We start from the raw sequence: 24,712 nt of genomic DNA on the forward strand, positions 1-24,712 counted from the left end.
GCAAATCAATTCATTAAAAATCCTACAATGTGATTTTCTGGATTTTTTTTCTCATTTTGTCTGTCATAGTTGAAGTGTACCTATGATGAAAATTACAGGCCTCTCTCATATTTTTAAGTGGGAGAACTTGCACAATTGGTGGCTGACTAAATACTTTTTTGCCCCACTGTAGATGTAGAGGTCTACAGAAAGTCTTAGAGAAAGTGTGCACGTGTTTTGCATGTCTCTGAGTTTGTGTTTGCAAATGGGTGTGTGGTTATACATGTGCAATACTATGGAAATAGTTCTCTGCCACAATATGTCACAAATACGTCACAGGCCTGTCTCATCTTTTTAAGTGGGAGAACTTTCACAATTGGTGGCTGACTAAATACTTTTTTGCCCCACTTGTATATAGAGAGAGAGAGATAGAGAGAGAGAGAAATAGATACAGTATATATATATATATATATATATATATATATATATATGAGAGAGAGAGAGAAAAGAGAGAGAGAGAGTTGAGAGAGATGAGTCAGTAGCTAGGTTTCCATCCAATTGGTGACAGATTATCATGAGAGGTGTGTTTCCATCAAACTGTCTTGCTGCAGATAAAATACTGTTTGTGTTGACATAGTGCACATAAAAAGCACTTTTGCTTTCCCTTGTACCAAATAAAAAGGTAAATGGGTTTCCATCGCATTTTCAATTCTACTGAATGGTTTTGTTACAAAAGCTGTTGCGATAAATAACAAACTTGTCCAATCTGGTTTTGGCGCATGCGCTCTAGACAACAGTCTGCTGATAAAGTGGCCGGGGGGAGAGAGAGAAAGAGAGAGAGATGACTGGATTGCATTACTGTTAAGAGATTGACTGGAAAACTATTATGGCCTGAAAAGAACTTGGCCTGGCCTAGTCGACAAGGAAAACAAGCAAGATCTATCTATGTCAATGCCAAAACATCACTCTCAGACCATTTCTGCCAGCAGCATCATCATACTAATATATGCACCGCATCATCAGCCTCATCTCTCTCTCTCTCCCCTATTGCCTCTTGAGTGTACAAGTTGAACTGTACAGAGCTTTCCCTCACCTTCTCCTCTAGTGTAGCGTGTTGGTCTCAGACCTACAGACCTGGCTGCCTGGGTTAAAGGACTGAATCATACGTCTTCATTGCAGGTAGCTGCTACCGGGCCAGAGTCCAGACCTCTGAAAGATTGTGCCGGCTGAGCAGTCCAGACAGGCAATAGTGTCAGAGGCTCGCACTGGTACAAACACATTAATATCAACGTCAGTCGCCACCCACGCCCTGCGTCCAGACAGCTCCGGTTTCAGTACAGCGTTCAGGGGAAAAGTCGGGTCATGTGCAGAACCTCAGTTTTAATTAGCTAATGGCACTGGTCGTTTCATCTCCTGCGTCGGACCTGATCCATTTACCCGGAGAAAACACAACGCCATCTTGGCAACGGACGCCGCTGTATGTCTCACCGTCTGCTTCTGGGGGATTTGGCCTCTCTTCCAAAAATCTGTCAAATAAATCTAAATATATATATATATGTTTGCTGGTTTCACACCCATGAAAAAAAATAGAAATTCCATGATCTATGCTTTTTTTTCCAGCAGGACGCTGGCTGGCTGCAGTCAGTTTTCCTCCAGCCTGTGGTGGTGTGTGTTTAGAGAGTGGCTTCATTCGCAGGTCAGGTGTGTTTTATCATTATGCTGTAGGTGGCTCAGTGCAGCTCAGAGTTCTCAATCATTCTCAAGAATAAAACCAACACTTTATTCCATTGTGGAGAGAGGGTAGAATACCAAATGTGTTCTTAAAGTAAAATGGGGTAACAGTATTTTACGGTTTAAAGAAATGACCAGGTTGAAAGCACGTGGTAAAATAGTCATTACATTCACACTCATTTCTTTTCAGGCGGAACTGATGGCCATATCCAATATCTTTCAATATATTATGGGTAAAATTAACCATATCTTCTATTTTATCCTGGAAATGTATCAAATTAACGGGCACATGTCCCCTCAGGTTCAGCTGGCATTATGGCTCTTGGCCCAGTTGTATAAAACATCAAGTTAATTTACCCCTTGTCTTTAACCTTAAAGTTTCCTTAACTTTAAGTCAATTGCACAAAACCTTTTAAGTTAAGGGTGCCGATGAATATGAGTATCACTGAGTATCACTGAGTATCACTGAGTATCACTGAATATCACTGAGTATCACTCAGTATCACTGAGTATCACTGAGTATCACTGAGTATCACTCAGTATCACTGAGTATCACTCAGTATCACTGAGTATCACTGAGTATCACTCAGTATCACTGAGTATCACTGAGTATCACTGAGTATCACTGAGTGTCACTGAGTCTCACTGAGTATCACTGAGTATCACTCAGTATCACTCAGTATCACTGAGTATCACTGAGTATCACTGAGTATCACTGAATATCACTCAGTATCACTCAGTATCACTCAGTATCACTGAGTATCACTGAGTATCACTCAGTAGCACTGACTATCACTGAGTATCACTGAGTATCACTCAGTATCACTCAGTATCACTGAGTATCACTGAGTATCACTCAGTATCACTGAGTATCACTGAGTATCACTGAATATCACTCAGTATCACTCAGTATCACTCAGTATCACTGAGTATCACTGAGTATCACTCAGTATCACTGAGTATCACTGAGTATCACTCAGTATCACTCAGTATCACTGAGTATCACTGAGTATCACTGAGTATCACTGAGTATCACTCAGTATCACTGAGTATCACTGAGTATCACTCAGTATCACTCAGTATCACTGAGTATCACTCAGTATCACTGAGTATCACTCAGTATCACTAAGTATCACTGAGTATCACTGAATATCACTGAATATCACTGAGTATCACTGAGTATCACTCAGTATCACTGAGTATCACTCAGTATGGATATCAATGTAAACAGCATTTGTGGAGGTGAATGTTGCTGTCCTCTGCCCTGGAAAACATCCATCAGCTAGCTAGCTACTTAGCTAAACAATGTAAAGTGCATCATCCATGGCTACAAAGCTGCTGGCTAGCTAGTTACTAACTCTGTAAGTTAGGTTGACCTAATAGAAAGTTATATAAAACAAGTCTAGAAAAAAGTAACTAAAAGAAACGTGTTTTATTATCTAATGAATCAATTTGTTTCTCCTCTTCAATGTACAAATTCTATTTTGCAATCTCCCAAAATAAATGCGATCTCTTTGATGAGATGTTCAGTCAGTGACACAGGTCATCTCCATAGTAACCAGAGACTTTTTCTGCCATACATTCCTATGAACTACTGTAAAAAATAAATCTTAAATTATGCCCTTACCTAAGTACTCTATGCAACACCGTTAAACAATTCCCTTAAGTAAGGGAAAATTATTCCTTAAGGTAAACCCATAATGGAAACACTTATAATGTTTTATGGTCTTAACCGGCACTCAAAAGCCTCCACATGACTGAAAACCAATGATGAAAGAAACACAAAGGCGTTAAGATTAAAGAGTATACCACCCCAATGAATTCTACTATCTAAAGCTAACATGACTCAACTTCTCACGTCACTGAACAACGTGAGGGCGCACATGCAAATCCTTTAACAGGTCATCTCAACATTCCCATGGTTCATTATAGGGCAATACCTACAATGGACAGGATTTCAAAACAATTTCATACAATGTATCCATTCAGGTAATCTGAAGAGACTTGAAGAGAGTGTCTCTCAATTTCTATATTATATAGGGATTCCACGGTTTAGATTAATATTTATCTGAACTTCAGGGTACGGAGTGGAGTGATCTGTCCATGAGACATCAAATCCGCGGGACAGTCTCGATATAACCCACTAAGATATCAAAGCCTGTGACTATGTCAGGGCTCCCGGTCACTGGATATATTTTTAATATTTATGCAGACAAGAGAAAAAATGTCATAAACTAAAACAACACTCTGAATTAGGCATGAAACACAACAGGATATTGCAGAGAGATTATGCAGTTTCTTTTTCACCCTGCCCGCCGACCGTACCACAGCCCTGGGGCCTGCAGTAATTGGAGGGGGGGGGGGGGGGGGGGGGACTTAAAAAGTACCTCTAAAAGTTTAGAGAGCTTTACAAGTGCTCTGAACTCGATGGTTACAGATGGAGCTGCAATTTTATGTGGGCCAGCGTTAAACATAGCCAGTTACGGACAGTGACAAGCGAGAGGTCGGAGTACAACTTTGTGTTGTGATAATGACTTTTTCCAGCCAAGACACCGCATGAAACAAACGCTGTACAGCTAGAGGTACAGGAGGAGGCTGGAGGAGGTGGAGGAAGCTGGAGGTGCTGGAGGACACTGGAGGAGGCTGGTAGAGGCTGGAGGATTCTGGAAGACGCTGGAGGAGGCTGGAGGACCTGGAAGAGACTGGAGGAGGCTGGAGGACCTGGAAGAGGCTGGAGGAGGCTGGAGGCGCTGGAGGAAGCTGGAGGCGGTGGAGGAGGCTGGAGGCGATGGAGGACACTGGAGGAAGCTGGAGGAAGCTAGATGAGTCTGGAGGACCTGGAGGAGGCTGGTAGAGGCTGGAGGATTCTGGAAGAGGCTGGAGGAGGCTGGAGGACCTGGAAGAGACTGGAGGAGGCTGGAGGACCTGGAAGAGGCTGGAGGAGGCTGGAGGCGCTGGAGGAAGCTGGAGGCGGTGGAGGAGGCTGGAGGCGATGGAGGAGGCTGGAGGACGCTGAAGGAGGCTGGAGGCAGAGGGGAGTGTTATGCTTGGATTTGAGCACAGCTCCAAGTTGTGAGCACCCACTGGAATCTGCCGCTGGAAAAACAATAAGGGGATTAGCTGGGTTTTCTGGAGAGTTTGGGCCTAAATGGAACGTCTCATCTGTTTCCTCTGTGTGAATAGCTGGAATTCCTAAATGCCTTTGTCTATTGCCTGAGTGTATCAAACACAACAGGCATCATTCAAACGTTCCTGACTACAGTGGGCACAGACGCATAAGAACTAAATAAGGACTTTAGAGGGATTGGTTTGAGACACTACGGCATATACACACACACATATTGTACGCGTAAAAGCACACACACTACATATGTATAGCCCACATTTGTGACAAATTATGGCAGCGAACTATTTCCATAGTATTGCACATGTATAACCACACACCCATTTGCAAACACAAACTCATCACCTCAGAGACATGCAAAACACGTGCACACTTTCTCCAAGACTTTCTGTAGACCTCTACATCTAAATACATTGCTCATTAGAAGTGTTTATGCAAACCTGAATACATTTCACATTTCTGTTTATGTTTAGTTTGAGAACTGAGTGTTACAATCCAACATGGATGGAATCAATACTGCCTATTGTTGGGTTTAACAGGAATTACGTACGTATGACTAGGCTGTGTGTGTGTGTGTTTGAGTGTGTGCCTGTGTGTGTGTGTGTGTGTGTGTGTGTGTATGTGTGTGTGTGTGTGTGTGTGTTTGTTTGAGGCCTTTCTGAGGTCTGAGTGATTGGGAGGCTGGGTTGTGTAGCGTGGGCGCACACACACACACACACACACACACACACACACACACACACATACATACACAGCCTCCCATCCCGACAGTCCAGCGGCTCCACTACACTGAGCCGAATTGTTAGCATCTGGTAAGCATCTCCCTAGACACACACACCTACACACACACACACGCACACACACACACACACACACACACACACACACACACACACATACATTAATACAGTACCTTCAGAAAGTATTCTTACCCCTTGACTTATTCCACATGTTGTTGTATAACAGCCTGAATACAAAATGGATCAAATGTATTTATTTTCTCAACCATCTACACGTAATACTCCATAATAAACCAAGTGAAAACATATTTGAAGAAATGTTTGCAAATTTATTGAAAATGAAACACAGAAATACCTAATTTACATAAGTATTCACACCCATGAGTCAATGCATGTTAGAATCACGTTTGGCAGCGATTACAGCTGTGAGTCTTCCTGGGTAAGTCTCTAAGAGTTTAGCATAAATTGATTATTATTGTAGGCTTGCCATAACAAAGGGCTTTTCAGGTTTTATTACTTTGTATAAAATTCTAAAAACATAATTCCACTTTGACATTATGGGGTATTGTGTGTTGGCCAGTGACACAAAATCTCAATTAAATCCATTTTAAATTCTGTCTGTAACACAACAACATGTGGGAAAGGTCAAGGGCTGTGAATACTTTCTGAAGGCCCTGTACACATGTGTACAGTACAAACACACATACAGACACACATAAACATACAGTCCGCCTGTTTCCCTTCCTGTTCTATGTGTCACCAAACTGACATCAGTGACAGAGTTGGAGACACACCCAGTGTACAGCAGCAAGAGCAGTCCAAATAAAATGTACACGCCAAAAAAATGAAAAAAGTGCAGGACCAAAACACAGTGAATTATTCCCAGAACTTCCTAGACTTCCCAGAATTCACTTGAAAAATCACTGTCATGCTATATTACAGTACAGAGCTGAGAGAAGATTCACAACCGGAGCACATTTTCAGCCACAACACGTACACACACACACTAATGCATGATGTCTCTGAGGAACTTACGAGGCTCACTATAAATTCACTACTCTATGAATGAATATGAACATTCCTATTAAATGTAGCTAACAATGTATTGCAGTGGTAAGTGTTAATTGACTAACTGATTTACACTAAACTGATTTTAGTTTAACACTTAATTTTAACACTTTTTCACACTTTCACAGCCAGTAAATTCAACCAAATAATTTAAAAACAAATATCGGCTGAATTTCATAAAAATAAAGATACAACAGGTATTTTTGTGGTATTAGGCTATGAGCATATTGCACAATAATAATTAATCATTTTCTTAAAATGAGGATGAACATTTCTGACAAGGGTTGTGAAACCCTGAATTGAGCAAGATGAGAGATTTTAGCAGACATCCCTCTGCCTTTTCTTCCACTACTACATATTTCCCTGTGTTTGGTCTGGGTAAAACGTCCATTCACTTAATACTTGTGGAACATCTAAAAATGCCAACCTCCCATTTAAAGGGATTAAGTGTATGCATTGTTTGGTTATGTTAACCAGATGTGTTGTTTTTTCATCATCTGAATCCCTTCTTAAAAAACATTGAGCTAGTGAAAATAAACGTGACTTCGCCCCCTACACAGATTGTGGACTAATTGTGTATTTGGACTAAAATGTTCTTAAGGTTGGAGGGCTTTTTCCATTTGCTAAGAGATGCCAGGGAGTGACAGTTTGACATTGATTAGTGTGTTGACTTGTGGAGATGGAGAGTTTTACCTGTAAAGAATACAACCACACAGCTATTTATACAGTGACCAGCTATACGGCTCCCATTATAACAACGCTTCTCTTCAATGTAAAATGTGTATTTTAAACATTCTGCTAAAATGTATCCATTTTCAATAAAAAAATAAAAAAAACATTTCTTAATTTATAATGAAAAATAATCTGTAATGAAAAAGAATCAGTCTTGCTCTTGGAAACAGTGCACCCTGAATGTACAAACAACAGTCTCTAAAAGTATTAAAATGTCTTTACAGCAACCTATCTAACATCTATCACTAACCCTAACTGTACTGGCCCAGCAACTGTGTTCTAAACAAACAAATGTGACTTTTTAGGTTGGCCACAAACCAATTTCTACGAAGTACCAAATAAGATCTAAGTTAGGGACTACTGTGACATCAATGCCATCCACCAAAGAATCCACCTTCATGTTTTACACATGTACACAGCAGCTCTTAAATGTATGTTTAAATCAAATCTCTCTTGGCCTGCTCTGTGGAAACTAGACATGGCCTATGGATGGATACTGTCAAACTGGGTCCTGGTTGCACCAGCTGGGTTCCATTTCATAGAGTAAATATACTGTGGTCACTGAAATGGAACCTATAATGGACCATAAAAATGGCTTTGATTGGCTCTATTCAGAAGAGTGGGCTGTGAACAACATTCACCACTAACACCGGCTTGGTTCTGGGCTCAGCTGGTGGGGAATTACTAGAATGGAATGGGTACACTCAATATGGCCTCCGGCCCAGACATCATAGAACTTTGACTTGAATGGTGATTTTAGTGATTATATATATATGGTGGGGAGAGGGACTCACCATACACTTGTTAGGCTTCTCTCCCGAGTGGACTCTCATGTGAATGAGGAGTTTGTAGCGGGCGTTGAAGGGCTTGTAGCGGCGAATGCAGCTGGCCCAGAAGCAGGTAAAGTCCTCCCCTTTGCGCTGGTCAATGTGCACCTTCTCGATGTGCCTCACCAGCTCCTCCTGCTGCTCGTACGTCGCGCTGCAGTCAATCCAGCGGCACACCTGCTTGTCGCTGAGCGGTCCACCGTCCTCACCCTCAGCAGAGCCCGAGGTCTTGGGTCCTGGAAGGACACAGGAAGATGCTGATACAGTCTGGTTCTGGTTCTGTAGGTGCAGCAGGCCCCCCGGGCTGGGGCCCCCGTACTGGTGCAGGTGGTAGGGCGGGGGCATGGAGGGCAGTGGGAGGGCTGGGTGGTGGGGGTGAGGGCGGAGGTGGCTGGCCGCAGCACGGCCAGTCAGGTGGTGGTGATGGTGGTAGTGGTGCTGAAAGAGCTCCTCCTCGCTGGGGGAGAAGTCGTCCAGAGGCTCCTGTTTCAGAGCTCCACAGCCGGCCCTCTGACAGCCCCCCTCCAGCAGGGACACGTCCCCAAGCAGCCCTCCTGTCATCAGGGTCCCACTCATCAGCAGCCCCAGCCCCTCAGAGCCTCCTCCAGCTCCACCTCCACCCCCAGGCCCCGGCTGCATGGAGCCAGGCCCCTCGCACAGGCCCTGGGTCTGCTGCTCCGGCTCCAGAGATGACACAGAGGAGGAGGAGGACGACGAGGAGAGGGACAGCAGGCAGGCGGCAGGTGAGGGCAGCTGACAGCTCTCTCGCAAGGGGGTTTGCTGGGGGCTGCTGCACTGCTGCGGGGGCAGGGGCTTGCGGGGGGCAGCCCGGAAGGAGAAGCCGCCGCTGGGCTGGGGCGAGGGGTTCGTCCGGAGCCCGTTGACGCAGGCCACCACGGACATCTGGGAGGAGCAGATGATGGCGGTGATATCGATCCCCTCGGTGGCGGTAACGACGGCGTTCGCTAAGGCATTAGCGTTGCTGCTGGCAGCGGCGGACTGGGAGGCCAGCGACAGGCATCGTCTCTTCACGCTGCTATTGGTGAGCAGCCGCGCTGAATGACGGGAGCCACCCTGGGACAATGACAGCGGGGAGGAGTCATCTTCATTATTAAAAGGGTACGCCGCATCCACCGACAGAGCACTGCCTAAGTTACCGCCGCAGCTTCCACCACTGAGAGGACCCTCCATCTCCTCCCGCCGGACCCCAATGCCTCCCGTGCCACTCTGGAAGCCACCCTGGGTGGTGGTGGGGACCCCCAGTCCCAGGGAGATCTTGTAGCCCATGGAAGCCTCCTGTTTGATGGGGTAGGGGAGAGGAAATGCCCTGGTTGCGTTGGAGGTGCCGCAGCCTGGGCCGGGCGAGGCCAGGGATCTCTGGAAGGCAGAGGACCTGTAGAGGGGAAAACACAAGGCAGGGAATCTGAGCAGAGCGAGGCTATTAGGACAACACTGGAGAGTATGTGAGCACTATTAGCCACCCGCTGCTGATAGATAAAGGCCATGGCTGTCTAGGTCCTGCCAAGTCATCCTTCCCATAGGCTGCAGCTTTCAGACCCCGTACAACAACAGGGCTGTGAGATTTAGACCTGGCCTAGAGGGATCGCTACCTCTCTTTCTGCTACCTCACTCTCTGTTACCTCTCTCTCTCTCTCTCTGTCTCTCTCTTTGTCTCTCTCTCTGTCTCTCTCTCTCTCTCTCTGTCTCTCTCTCTCTCTTTGTCTCTCTCTGTCTCTCTCTCTCTCTATTTCTCTCTCTCTCTCTCTCTCTCTCTCTCTCTCTCTCTCTCTCTCTCTCTCTCTCTCAAAAATAACATCTCCCCCAGAGAGCCCAGATAGAACTGAAAGTCTAACAACCACATTTCACAGACAGTGAACTTTTCAGACTAGCAACCTAACAACCACATTTCACAGACGGTGAACTTTTCAGACTAGCAACCTAACAACCACATCTCACAGACAGTGAACTTTTCAGACTAGCAACCTAACAACCACATCTCACAGACGGTGAACTTTTCAGACTAGCAACCTAACAACCACATTTCACAGACGGTGAACTTTTCAGACTAGCAACCTAACAACCACATCTCACAGACAGTGAACCTTTCAGACTAGCAACCTAACAACCACATCTCACAGACAGTGGACTTTTCAGACTAGCAACCTAACAACCACATCTCACAGACAGTGGACTTTTCAGACTAGCAACCTAACAACCACATTTCACAGACAGTGAACCTTTCAGACTAGCAACCTAACAACCACATCTCACAGACAGTGGACTTTCACAGAGAAATTGGAATCAGTGGATCGATGCTAAACAAACATTAGTTAGTGAATTTCCTTTTCAAACCAGGGCAGCATCCACCAGAAACAGATGGTCTGGGAGTGATTTCATGAATAAGTGAAAGGGGACCTTGAGCCCTGTGAGCAGTTATGAATGGGCATTTATGGCTAAGAATAGGAGAGCGGCAGATAGAGAGGACAGAGGGAGAGGCCGTGGATGGGGCTTCTGTGTCTGACAGGCTTTGATGACACAAAGGGGTTAAACCTAACCCTACATGTTGGGATAAATAGGAGTCACCTGGTTAGTTGGCATAATGGCGGCCTGTGAAGGGTCAGCGTTGACAATACTGTGTATGATGGTGAGAATCTTGCCCCAGGTGAATGGTGAGCCAGGTCGTATTTCTCCATGTGTCGCTGTGATCTCCTACATAATCATTCCTGTCAGTTCATTCATTATGGATTTTGTGTAAAGCTCTTGAGTGATGTGAGAAGGCCCCTCTTTCTCTCTCCTGTCTCCATGAAGGAATCGTCTTTGTCCTCCGTCTCTCTCTCTCTTTCTCTCTCTTTCTCTCTCTCTCTCAATTCAATTCAATTCAATTCAAGGGCTTTATTGGCATGGGAAACGTGTTAACATTGCCAAAGCAAGTGAGGTAGATAATATATATCTTCTTCTTTATCTTTCTATATCTCTTCTTCTCTCTCTCTTATTCTTCTTTCTTTCTCTCTCTATATCTCTTCTCTCTCTATATCTCTTCTCTCTCTCTCTCTCTCTCTTTCTCTCTCTCTCTCTCTGTCTCTCTCTGTCTCTCTCTCTCTCTCTCGCTCTCTCTCTCTCTCGCTCTGTCTCTCTCTCTCTCTCTCTCTCTCTCTCTCTCTTTCTCTCTCCCTCTCTCTCTCTCTCTGTCTCTGTCTCTCTCTGTCTCTCTCTCTCTCTCTCGCTCTGTCTCTCTCTCTCTCTCTGTCTCTCTCTGTCTCTCTGTCTCTCTCGACGCACACTGGGTGAAAATGCTGATGCTAGCTGCCTGGATGGATAGAGTCTGATTTTGCCGTAGTCAATAAAGAGAGAGAGAGTCCCCCCCCCCCCTTTCTTTCTTTCATGAGTGCTATTTCCTGTTTGGCTGTACTGATGGCATTCCGTGACAATGTGGGAGAATTGAATGTCTGTCCAGAAGCACTTTATGGGCCGCGTCCCAAAAGTTCCCTATATTGTGCACACTACTTTGGACCAGATCCCAATGGGCCCTGGTCAAAAGTAGTGCACTACATAGGCAATAGGATGCCATTTGGGACACAATCGGTGTATGTGACATAGAGGACAGAGAGAGTGATAGCAATCTGTCTTTGAGCTGAGAGTGTCCGGTAGAGTCAAGAGACAATTCCCGTCGCTCCTCTATGACAGAATGTCACATAGTGGATACAATAACACAATCATATTGGATACAATAACACAATCATTTCATTTGACGGATAAATTATGCCGATTATTGTAGTCATCACCCGTGTAGGACTATCATCATCAACTTCATCATTCAGAATGATAATATCCTCTAGCAGGAGTAGGAATAAACGTAGCAGTGCAGGTCATAGGATTAGTGGTAATATTTCAGATGTCATATGTCAAATAAATAATCTGATCTACTGATGTGCTTAATCTGTTTCAGTCCCCCCCGTTCTCTGACTGTTCCAGTCAACTAGAGTGTCAGAACCTGAGGTTCAGTGTTGTTCTCACCTGGCGTCGGCATGCTGCTGCTGGCGGTCCTGCAGATGGAGGGTGTGTGTGGGTGTGGGCCGGTCACAGTGGACACTGTCGTAGTGACCCCCTGGACCTGGCTGGCACCCCGGTGGCACGGCCACACTCTTCCCACTCTGTCCACAGCGCATCAGTGTGCCCTCACTGCCCCGCAGATCTGACCCACTCTCCTTCTCTGGGCAGTAGGCACCGCTACAACCACCGTTGACTGGAAAACACAACCGAGATAAGATAACGATTTATTCATATCATACTAATAATATATGCCATTTAGCCAAAGCTTTTATCCAAAGCGACTAAGAGTCATGCATGCATACATTTTCTTATGGTTGGCCCCAGCGGGAATCAAACCCACGATCCTGGCAGTGTTAATCCCAAGAGGAGAAATGTGTTTGCACATGAAAATACATACACCAATAAATACACAGTTATGATGACAATCGCAACACTGTAATCCTCAGAGTCACTAAAATAAACCAGTATTTCTTCATCTCCAAAGGGAGCATTTCTGGAAGTTGGCTCAGTTAGCCTGTTTCGCTAATCTAACGACAGCGCAGACAGATTAATAACTGCCATAAAGTGCAACAGATTTCCTCCGAGACGCTTCCATCAGTGACATGTTGAAATTGCATTAGATTACAATGAATCTCTGGAGGTAAAATGGCTGGCTGTGAGTTTGTGGATCCGTTGATATGTGTAGTGATTGTGTGCTCTTTGGTGAACTTTCAAAGATGATGACAGCCGTAATGATGCCAAAAGATTGACTTGTGTAAATCCATGCTGAACTGTGTAACACAATAACACTTCATAGTGTGGATGTCATACATCCTGAATGGCTCGGTTTGGGATTTTTGGGTTCAATTCCACCCATATGTCAAATGTATGGCACACATGACAAAGTCGCTTTGGATAAAAGACTATGGTAATGGAATGTGTTAGTACTGTATGGGATGGCTAAACACAAGCTAACAATTAGCAAATGATTTGCACTGACGATTGTTCCAAATGCTCGTGCATTTACATCATTATTATTTGATGGGGGGGAGTACATTTGATTTACACATACTACACAAGGATTTTGTATTCATATTCTGAGAGATATTTTGCTGCACCACTAGCATAAACAAGCTATATTTAACAGGAATATATATCTTTTTTGCTTTTAGTTGGTCTAACAAAGTGATTCCATAAAAAAATATGAAAAAATGAATAGAAATCTGAAATGCGCCACATGAAAGTGAGCGAAGGGGGGTTGTATATGGGGAAATATTTGCAGAAGGAAAGACGATACCCCCGATACTCATTCGTGTGTAGGCGGCCACATGTCCTTGCTCCAACCTCCCTAACTCAATTTCTCAAATTCAATTTGCTCATAATGATGTTATTGACAATGTTATCCCCATGACATATTATTGATAAAGGCAGCCAAACACTTCCTGATATAAGAGAATAAAAGGAAGAAGGGATGGAGAAGAAGGGCAAGGGGAAGGAGGGGGGGTAGAGACAGAGGAAGAGAAGACAGAAAGACATAAGAATTAAGACAGCAGTAAAGCAACGAGCAAGGAGAGAGATAAAAACAAGATGTGTTTATGAGAGAGAGAGAGAGAGAGAGAGAGAGAGAGAGAGAGAGAGAGAGAGAGAGAGGGAGAGAGAGAGAGAAAGGTAGATAGACAGAGAGAGAGGAAGTGAAGAAGAGCAAGAAATATAAAAAAGAAGTGAGCTCCCAATGGTGCATTCGGCTGCACGTATCACCCTCTGAAGAGCCTTGCGGTCCACGGCGGGGGCATTGCATACCAGGCTGTGATGCGTCCCAACAGTATGCTCTCAATGGTGCTCCTGTAAACCACTGTGGGGCCCTCGGGGAAAGGCCGTGCCTTCTTCACCATGGTGTCCGTGTGGTTTGACCATTTCAAATTCCCTGAGGTGTATATGCCAAGGAATTTGAAGTTATTGACCATCTCCACGGTGGCCCCATTGATGAGGATGGGGCGTGTCCAGCCTGGTTACTCCTGAAGTCCACAATCAGCTCCTTTGTTTTGCTGACATTAAGGGAGAGGTTGTTTACCTGGCACCACACCATCCGAGTGTCTACATCTTCCCTGTAGGCCGTCTCGTCGTTGTTGGTGATCAGGTCTACTACTGTCGTGTTGTCAGCGAACTTGATGATGGCGTTGGAACTGTGTGAGGCCACACAGTCGTGGGTATACAGGGAATACAGGAGGGGACTGAGAACTCACCCTTGTGGGACCCCCGTGTTGAGAATAATTGTCAAGTAGGTAATGTTCCCTAACTTCACCACCTGGGGGTCGGCCAGTCAGGAAGTCCAGGACCCAGTTGCATAGGGAGGAGTTCAGACCCAGGGCTGTGAACTTTGTAATGAGCTTATGGTATTACTATGGTATTGAAGGCTGAGCTGTAGTCAATGAACAGCATCATCACATATGCATTCCTTTTGTCCAGTTGGATAAGGCCGTGTGCAGTGCAATGGCGATTGCGTCGTTCGTGGATCTGTCAGCAGTAGGCGAACTGGAGAGGGTTGACTGTGTTGGGGAGGGAGAAGGTGATGTGGTCTTTGACTAAACCTCTCAAAGAACTTCATGATGACAGAAGAAAGTGCTACTGGTCGGCAGTCATTCAGTTCAGTTCATTTTCCCCTTTCTTGGGCACTGGGATGACAGTGGACATGTTGAAGCAGGTGGGTATTAGCGGGCTGAGCTGAGACTGAAAACGTCTGAGAACATAACAACCGGCTGGTCTGCACATGCTCTTGCGAGGGTTAACACGTTTGAATGACTTACATCCGTCCTCAGCGGAGACAGTCAGTATGTAGCCCACGTTGAGGTGGATATTCACAGAAAGAGAAAAGACACAAAGGAAACGTTTGATGATGAAATTGGCCCCCAACTCCCAAATGTTCACTGTATCTGCAGAATGAGGTAGTTCCTCCATGTGGTGTGGGAGTGCCGTGCAGTTCAATGTTTCTGGGACAAATATAAACCATTTATTTAGAAGTGCATGAATGTAAATATTCAATGTTTTACATCTATTATGTTACTTCACGATGATAGCTCCTTGAATCTCTCAATCAATCAGAGACGATTACTGTTGGGAGGCAGCACTGTCGCAAAAAAAAAACATGTTAGAAGTTATAACATTATAATTATCGACAGAGAGAATGAATGGTGCTAGTCAAAGAACAATTAAGGCCTGGACAAATACACTTGACGCTGTAAATGATAATCTCAGCTAAAGCCTAACACATACATAGAAACAAAATACAGTATAGCTATACTTATTTTTTATTGTTTGGAGTGATGGAAACATGTTGACTGGATAGGGGTTGGCGGTGGAGGACACTTTTTCCTGTTTATTTTCATTTTTACATACTACATTTTACATGACTTTGTACTATTAAATGTTTGATGTTCTCTTAGCAGACCAAAGTTACAACAGAAAAATATATATGGAAAATTATACATGAAAATGTGATATGACCCAAATATATGCTGATAGGAAAAGAGAGACAGGTAATGAATAGAGCGAGAGAGAGAGAGAGAGAGAGGCTAAGGGAGAGATGGAGAAAGTCAGGTAATGAATAGAGCGAGAGAGAGAGAATGAGAGAGAGAGAGGCTAAGGGAGAGATGGAGAAAGTCAGGTAATGAATAGAGCGAGAGAGAGAGAGAGAGGCTAAGGGAGAGATGGAGAAAGTCAGGTAATGAATAGAGTGAGAGAGAGAGAGAGAGAGAGAGAGAGAGAGAGAGAGAGGCTAAGGGAGAGATGGAGAAAGTCAGGTAATGAATAGAGTGAGAGAGAGAGAAAGAGAATGAGAGAGAGGGAGGCTAAGGGAGAGATGGAGAAAGTCAGGTAATGAATAGAGCGAGAGAGAGAGAGAGAGAGAGAGAGGCTAAGGGAGAGATGGAGAAAGTCAGGTAATGAATAGAGCGAGAGAGAGAGAGAGAATGAGAGAGAGAGAGGCTAAGGGAGAGATGGAGAAAGTCAGGTAATGAATAGAGCGAGAGAGAGAGAGAGAGAGGGGGGCTAAGAGAGATGGAGAAAGTCAGGTAAACACTGCAGTGTCACTGAGGACCTTTGGGAGTCATGCTGGTTTCATTCAGAGCCATAAACAGAAGGAAATAACTATTTCAGCTCTGCTCTGTTTTCAAGGAATACAAATGGTTCTGTTTAATAAGTCCTGGATCGTTAGCCTATGTCTTATTTTTTATTTTGGCTGGGCATTTCCACAGTTTCCACATCATATCCAACTGTGTTTGTAAAAACTTCAAGGCCTGTTGATCGATGGCCAAGTATTTCTTGCCTCATCTCTGTAATACGAGTAATTCAATCAGGATGGCCAGTCATGACATGAGTCAGGACAGAATCAACAAGAATTAGGATTAATGTATACTATGGCCTTGCCTGTATATAACCTTTCACTTTTTACAGTCACACACAGGCGCACACATACAGTACAGGCCTTCAGAAAGTATCAACCCAAAACCCTGGCCCTTTTCCACGTTTTGTTGTGCTACAGCCTGAATTTGAAATTGATCAAATTGAGATGTTTTGTTACTGGCCTACACACAATACCCCATAATGTCTAAGTGGAATTATATTTGTAGAATCTTTTTCAAATTAATATAAACATTTTAAGCTTCAATGTTTTGAGTCAATAAGTATTCAACACCTTTGTTATGACAAGTCTAAATAAATTCAGTAGGAAAATGTGCTTAACAATTCCCTTAAATAGTTGCATTTACTCTGTGTGCAATAATAGTGTTTAACGTGATTTTTGAATGACTACCTCATCTCTGTTCCCCACACACAATTATCTGTAAGGTCCTTAAGTCGAGCAGTGAATTCCAAACACAGATTCAACCACAAAGACCAGGGACATTTTCCAATGCCTCTCAAAGAAGAGCACCTATTGATAGATGGGTCAAAATAAAAACGCAGACATTGAATATCCCTTTGAGCATGGGGAAGTTGTTAATTGCACTTTGGATGATGTATCAATACACCCAGTCACTACAAAAATACAGGCATCCTTCCTAACTCAGATGCCAGAGAGGAAGGAAACAGCTCAGGGATTTCACCATGAGGCTAATTGTGACTTTAAAAAAGTGACAGAGTTTAATGGCTGTAATAGGAGAACACTGGGGATGGATCAACAACAGTGTAGTTACTCCATAATACTAACCTAAATGACAGAGTGAAAATAAGGAATCCTGTACAGAATACAAATATTCCAAAACATGCATCCTGTTTGCAACAAGGCACTAAAGTAATGCTGTCCTGAATACAAAGTGTTATATTTGGGGCAAATCCAATACAACGCATTACTGAGTACCACTCTCCATATTTGCAAGCATAGTGTTGGCTGCATCATGTTATGGGTATGCTTGGAATTGTTAAAGGAAAAAAATATATTTTGGTATTTGTTTCAGTAGTCCCAAAATGTTTTGCTTGTCAACAATCAAGTTTTCAAGATATGTAACTTTAAAAAAAAATCTGAGATCATCCCCGTATGATGCATTTTGCATCATATGATCCTAAGTCACCTATATTAGCTTGACATTTTCTTCAAACATCAAAAGAAGAAGAAAATTGACTTACTTTAAAATGGAGATAGTCTCTATGGCGTTGCCCATGCTGTCCCACACGCCATAATGGCAGAGGTACAATGTTGTAATCTCTATACAACCCTATGAGAGATACTTATCTCTACGAAGGAGAGGATGAGATGAGGAATATGGTTCTGGATCAGGAAATAGTGATGTACAAGTATGAAAGAGATGTTGTAGTAGGCAGTGGTGGAAAAGGACTCAATTGTCATACTTTAATAAAAGTGTTGATACCTTATTAATATAAAGTTACTCAAGTAAAAGTGAAAGTCACCCAGTAAAATACTACTTGAGTAAAAGTCTAAAAGTATTTGGTTCTAAATATACTTAAGTATCAAAAGTAAATGTATCCCTGAGCTGACAAGGTAAAAAATCTGTTGCTCTGCCCCTGAACAAGGAAGTTAACCCACTGTTCCTAGGCCGTCATTGAAAGTAAGAATTTGTTCTTAACTGACTTGCCTAGTTAAATAAAGGTAAAATTAAAAAAAGACTTATGTATCAAAAGTAGAAGTATAAATCATTTCAAAGCAGACGGCACCATTTTCTTGTTTATTATGGATAGCCAGGGGTATATGGATAGCCAGGGGTATATGGATAGCCAGGGGTATATGGATAGCCAGGGGTATATGGATAGCCATGGGTATATGGATAGCCAGGTAGCCAGGGGTATATGGATAGCCAGGGGTATATGGATAGCCAGGGGTATATGGATAGCCAGGGGTATATGGATAGCCAGGGGTATATGGATAGCCAGGGGTATATGGATAGCCATGGGTATATGGATAGCCAGGTAGCCAGGGGTATATGGATAGCCAGGGGTATATGGACCACCAGGGGTATATGGATAGCCAGGTAGCCAGGGGTATATGGATAGCCAGGGGTATATGGATAGCCAGGGGTATATGGATAGCCAGGGGTATATGGATAACCAGGGGTATATGGGTAGCCAGGGGTATATGGATAACCAGGGGTATATGGATAACCAGGGGTATATGGATAGCCAGGTAGCCAGGGGTATATGGATAGCCAGGGGTATATGGATAACCAGGGGTATATGGATAACCAGGGGTATATGGATAGCCAGGTAGCCAGGGGTATATGGAAAGCCAGGGGTATACTCCAACACTCAGACATCATTTATAAGTGATGCATTTGTGTTTAGTGAGTCCTCCAGATCAGCGGCAGTAAGGATTACCAGGGATGTTCTCTTGATAAGTGTGTAAATTGGACCATTTTCCTGTCCTGTTAAGCATTCAAAATGTAACGAGTACTTTTGGGTGGCAGGAAAATGTATGGAGTAAAAAGTACATTATTTACTTTCGGAATGTAGTGAAGTAAAAGTAAAAGTTGGAAAAAATATAAATAGTAAAGTAAAGTACAGATACCCCAAATAACTACTTAAGTAGTACTTTAAAATATTTTTACTTAAGTACTTTACACCACTGGTAGTAGCAGGAGTGTGACACTGGTCATTAGGGGAAGGAGAAGACACACTGTTTATGCTAGTTTAGAGCTAGGAGCTAGGAGCTGACCAGGGTATGTCATCGTACTGGTTATGCTAGTTTAGAGCTAGGAGCTGACTAGGGTATGTCATCGTACTGGTTATGCTAGTTTAGAGCTAGGAGCTGACCAGGGTATGTCATCGTACTGGTTATGCTAGTTTAGAGCTAGGAGCTAGGAGCTGATCAGGGTATGTCATCGTACTGGTTATGCTAGTTTAGAGCTAGGAGCTGACAAGGGTATGTCATCGTACTGGTTATGCTAGTTTAGAGCTAGGAGCTGACCAGGGTATGTCATCGCACTGGTTATGCTAGTTTAGAGCTAGGAGCTGACCAGGGTATGTCATCGTACTGGTTATGCTAGTTTAGAGCTAGGGGCTAGGAGCTGACCAGGGTATGTCATCGTACTGGTTATGCTAGTTTAGAGCTAGGAGCTGACCAGGGTATGTCATCGTACTGGTTATGCTAGTTTAGAGCTAGGAGCTAGGAGCTGACCAGGGTATGTCATCGTACTGGTTATGCTAGTTTAGAGCTAGGAGCTGACCAGGGTATGTCATCGTACTGGTTATGCTAGTTTAGAGCTAGGAGCTGACCAGGGTATGTCATCGTACTGGTTATGCTAGTTTAGAGCTAGGAGCTGACCAGGGTATGTCATCGTACTGGTTATGCTAGTTTAGAGCTAGGAGCTAGGAGCTGACCAGGGCATGTCATCGTACTGGTTATGCTTGTTTAGAGCTAGGAGCTGACCAGGGTATGTCATCGTACTGGTTATGCTAGTTCAGTTCTAGGAGCTGACCAGGGTATGTCATCGTACTGGTTATGCTAGTTTAGAGCTAGGAGCTAACCAGGGTATGTCATCGTACTGGTTATGCTAGTTTAGAGCTAGGAGCTGACCAGGGTATGTCATCGTACTGGTTATGATAGTTTAGAGCTAGGAGCTAGGAGCTGACCAGGGCATGTCATCGTACTGGTTATGCTAGTTTAGAGCTAGGAGCTGACCAGGGTATGTCATCGTACTGGTTATGCTAGTTTAGAGCTAGGAGCTGATCAGGGTATGTCATCGTACTGGTTATGCTAGTTTAGAGCTAGGAGCTGACCAGGGTATGTCATCGTACTGGTTATGCTAGTTTAGAGCTAGGAGCTGACCAGGGTATGTCATCGTACTGGTTATGCTAGATTAGAGCTAGGAGCTAGGAGCTGACCAGGGTATGTCATCGTACTGGTTATGCTAGTTTAGAGCTAGGAGCTGACCAGGGTATGTCATCGTACTGGTTATGCTAGTTTAGAGCTAGGAGCTGACCAGGGTATGTCATCGTACTGGTTATGCTAGTTTAGAACTAGGAGCTAGGAGCTGAACAGGGTATGTCATCGTACTGGTTATGCTAGTTTAGAGCTAGAAGCTAAGAGCTGACCAGGGTATGTCATCGTACTGGTTATGCTAGTTTAGAGCTAGGAGCTGACCAGGGTATGTCATCATACTGGTTATGCTAGTTTAGAGCTAGGAGCTAGGAGCTGACCAGGGTATGTCATCGTGCTGGTTATGCTAGTTTAGAGCTAGGAGCTGACCAGGGTATGTCATCGTACTGGTTATGCTAGTTTAGAGCTAGGAGCTGACCAGGGTATGTCATCGTGCTGGTTATGCTAGTTTAGAGCTAGGAGCTGACCAGGGTATGTCATCGTACTGGTTATGCTAGTTTAGAGCTAGGAGCTAGGAGCTGACCAGGGCATGTCATCGTACTGGTTATGCAAGTTTAGAGCTTGGAGCTGACCAGGGTATGTCATCGTACTGGTTATGCTAGTTTAGAGCTAGGAGCTGACCAGGGTATGTCATCGTACTGGTTATGCTAGTTTAGAGCTAGGAGCTGACCAGGGTATGTCATCGTACTGGTTATGCTAGTTTAGAGCTAGGAGCTGACCAGGGTATGTCATCGTACTGGTTATGCTAGTTTAGAGCTAGGAGCTGACCAGGGCATGTCATCGTACTGGTTATGCTTGTTTAGAGCTAGGAGCTGACCAGGGTATGTCATCGTACTGGTTATGCTAGTTTAGAGCTAAGAGCTGACAAGGGTATGTCATCGTACTGGTTATGCTAGTTTAGAGCTAGGAGCTAACCAGGGTATGTCATCGTACTGGTTATGCTAGTTTAGAGCTAGGAGCTGACCAGGGTATGTCATCGTACTGGTTATGCTAGTTTAGAGCTAGGAGCTAGGAGCTGACCAGGGCATGTCATCGTACTGGTTATGCTAGTTTAGGGCTAGGAGCTGACCAGGGTATGTCATCGTACTGGTTATGCTAGTTCAGAGCTAGGAGCTGACCAGGGTATGTCATCGTACTGGTTATGCTAGTTTAGAGCTAGGAGCTGACCAGGGTATGTGATCGTACTGGTTATGCTAGATTAGAGCTAGGAGCTAGGAGCTGACCAGGGTATGTCATCGTACTGGTTATGCTAGTTTAGAACTAGGAGCTAGGAGCTGACCAGGGTATGTCATCGTACTGGTTATGCTAGTTTAGAGCTAGAAGCTAAGAGCTGACCAGGGTATGTCATCGTACTGGTTATGCTAGTTTAGAGCTAGGAGCTGACCAGGGTATGTCATCGTACTGGTTATGCTAGTTTAGAGCTAGGAGCTAGGAGCTGACCAGGGTATGTCATCGTGCTGGTTATACTAGTTTAGAGCTAGGAGCTGACCAGGGTATGTCATCGTACTGGTTATGCTAGTTTAGATCTAGGAGCTAGGAGCTGACCAGGGCATGTCATCGTACTGGTTATGCTAGTTTAGAGCTAGGAGCTGACCAGGGTATGTCATCGTACTGGTTATGCTAGTTTAGAGCTAGGAGCTAGGAGCTGACCAGGGTATGTCATCGTACTGGTTATGCTAGTTTAGAGCTAGGAGCTGACCAGGGTATGTCATCGTACTGGTTATGCTAGTTTAGAGCTAGGAGCTAGGAGCTGATCAGGGTATGTCATCGTACTGGTTATGCTAGTTTAGAGCTAGGAGCTGACCAGGGTATGTCATCGTACTGGTTATGCTAGTTTAGAGCTAGGAGCTGACCAGGGTATGTCATCGCACTGGTTATGCTAGTTTAGAGCTAGGAGCTGACCAGGGTATGTCATCGTACTGGTTATGCTAGTTTAGAGCTAGGGGCTGGGAGCTGACCAGGGTATGTCATCGTACTGGTTATGCTAGTTTAGAGCTAGGAGCTGACAAGGGTATGTCATCGTACTGGTTATGCTAGTTTAGAGCTAGGAGCTAGGAGCTGACCAGGGTATGTCATCGTACTGGTTATGCTAGTTTAGAGCTAGGAGCTGACCAGGGTATGTCATCGTACTGGTTATGCTAGTTTAGAGCTAGGAGCTGACCAGGGTATGTCATCGTACTGGTTATGCTAGTTTAGAGCTAGGAGCTGACCAGGGTATGTCATCGTACTGGTTATGCTAGTTTAGAGCTAGGAGCTAGGAGCTGACCAGGGTATGTCATCGTACTGGTTATGCTAGTTTAGAGCTAGGAGCTAGGAGCTGACTAGGGTATGTCATCGTACTGGTTATGCTAGTAGAGAGCTAGGAGCTGACCAGGGTATGTCATCGTACTGGTTATGCTAGTTTAGAGCTAGGAGCTAGGAGCTGACCAGGGTATGTCATCGTACTGGTTATGCTAGTTTAGAGCTAGGAGCTGACCAGGGTATGTCATCGTACTGGTTATGCTAGTTTAGAGCTAGGAGCTAGGGGCTGACCAGGGTATGTCATCGTACTGGTTATGCTAGTTTAGAGCTAGGAGCTGACCAGGGTATGTCATCGTACTGGTTATGCTAGTTTAGAGCTAGGAGCTGACCAGGGTATGTCATCGTACTGGTTATGCTAGTTTAGAGCTAGGAGCTGACAAGGGTATGTCATCGTACTGGTTATGCTAGTTTAGAGCTAGGAGCTGACCAGGGTATGTCATCGTACTGGTTATGCTAGTTTAGAGCTAGGAGCTAGGGGCTGACCAGGGTATGTCATCGTACTGGTTATGCTAGTTTAGAGCTAGGAGCTGACCAGGGTATGTCATCGTACTGGTTATGCTAGTTTAGAGCTAGGAGCTAGGAGCTGACCAGGGTATGTCATCGTACTGGTTATGCTAGTTTAGAGCTAGGAGCTGACCAGGGTATGCCATCGTACTGGTTATGCTAGTTTAGAGCTAGGAGCTGACCAGGGTATGTCATCGTAGTGGTTATGCTAGTTTAGAGCTAGGAGCTAGGAGCTGATCAGGGTATGTCAGAACAGGCCTAAACTACACCAGGTCACATGTTCTAAAGGCCTGAACTACACCATATAAGCAGTCTGTCCAGAACAGTCACTCTCTTTACAATAAAACCAATGTCACTTCCTCTGTACTGAAGACCTATAGAAGTCCTATATTCCATAAAACATACAGACTGAACGCTCGGCTGATTTAAAGCTTTGCTACAACAACTGAATCAGTCATGCTCAGGCTAGGGGAAAATGGGCTTCTCAACATATAGTGGCTTGGAATGAAACCAACTGTAAATTCAGTTAATATTGAATATGCCATGGTAATTCAGCATTGTTAGTATCTCATTGTGTGTGTTAGGGCTGGCTTGCTCAGGAGCTGTAAACCAGGGAAAGCACCTGGGACCGGGGTGAAAAGGAAGACACACAGAGCCGGTGACAGAGATAGTGAGAGATGGCGGGAGAGGGAGAGAGATGTCCAATGATACGCTGACACAGTGATGGGAACATGCAGGGGTCAGGTCAGGTCCTGTGAGAGTGGTCACAGGTGGTGTCTAAGGAACCATTTTGTAGGCCTCTGTAGGCGGGGCAATCTTTTTTAATTCTCTCCAAAGTATGAGTTGAAATGAACTCCATGATGTCAGTTGCATATTTATTTTTTAGTTGAATAGTTTGTGTAAAAGTGGCAAGGTGTTTCATCGTTTTATTTTAGGACTGAAACAGGGGGAAAAAAAACTTTTTTTGAAGGAATACTTTCAAATGTACTGTTGTTAAATGCATTACAGATACAGTACAGTATCTTATATTTCCGTCTTATCAGTTACTGTAAAGTACCGTTTCCAACGTAAAAACAATCAGTTGCAAAACAGATTGCACTTCTAGAGTAATATCTAACCACAGCCCCGGTACAGAAAAGGAGGCGGGTCGTTCACTGCTCTGATAACGATATGCTGCGCACTTGCAAGCTTTCAGTGCCAAATAGAGGTGACAATCTCAGGGCCTGAGATCAGGGAGAGACTTGTTACAGGCTGCTGCCACAATCACCAGGGGCAACCATGCTGCTCTATCTAGAGCATGTACTTATGTGTTGTTGGCCCATTCTCACAAACAACCACTGATGTCAGCATCCAC

The 24,712-nt window shown here is 44.3% G+C and overlaps 1 protein-coding gene across 1 annotated transcript in view; it reads right to left on the reverse strand.

Annotated features, from left to right (window-relative positions):
- LOC110536036 (zinc finger protein GLIS1) overlaps positions 1-24,712 on the reverse strand; it is a 142,936-nt gene that overhangs the window by 73,453 nt on the left and 44,771 nt on the right. The window contains exons 3-4 of the mRNA XM_021621582.2: positions 12,216-12,444; positions 8,169-9,594 (exon numbers count right to left, since the gene is read on the reverse strand). Of these exons, the coding sequence (XP_021477257.2) occupies positions 8,169-9,594; positions 12,216-12,444 (1,655 nt within the window). The remainder of the gene's footprint in view (positions 1-8,168; positions 9,595-12,215; positions 12,445-24,712) is intronic.

The sequence above is a fragment of the Oncorhynchus mykiss genome, chromosome 1 (assembly GCF_013265735.2).
Source record: "Oncorhynchus mykiss isolate Arlee chromosome 1, USDA_OmykA_1.1, whole genome shotgun sequence".
Taxonomy (NCBI): Eukaryota; Metazoa; Chordata; class Actinopteri; order Salmoniformes; family Salmonidae; genus Oncorhynchus; species Oncorhynchus mykiss.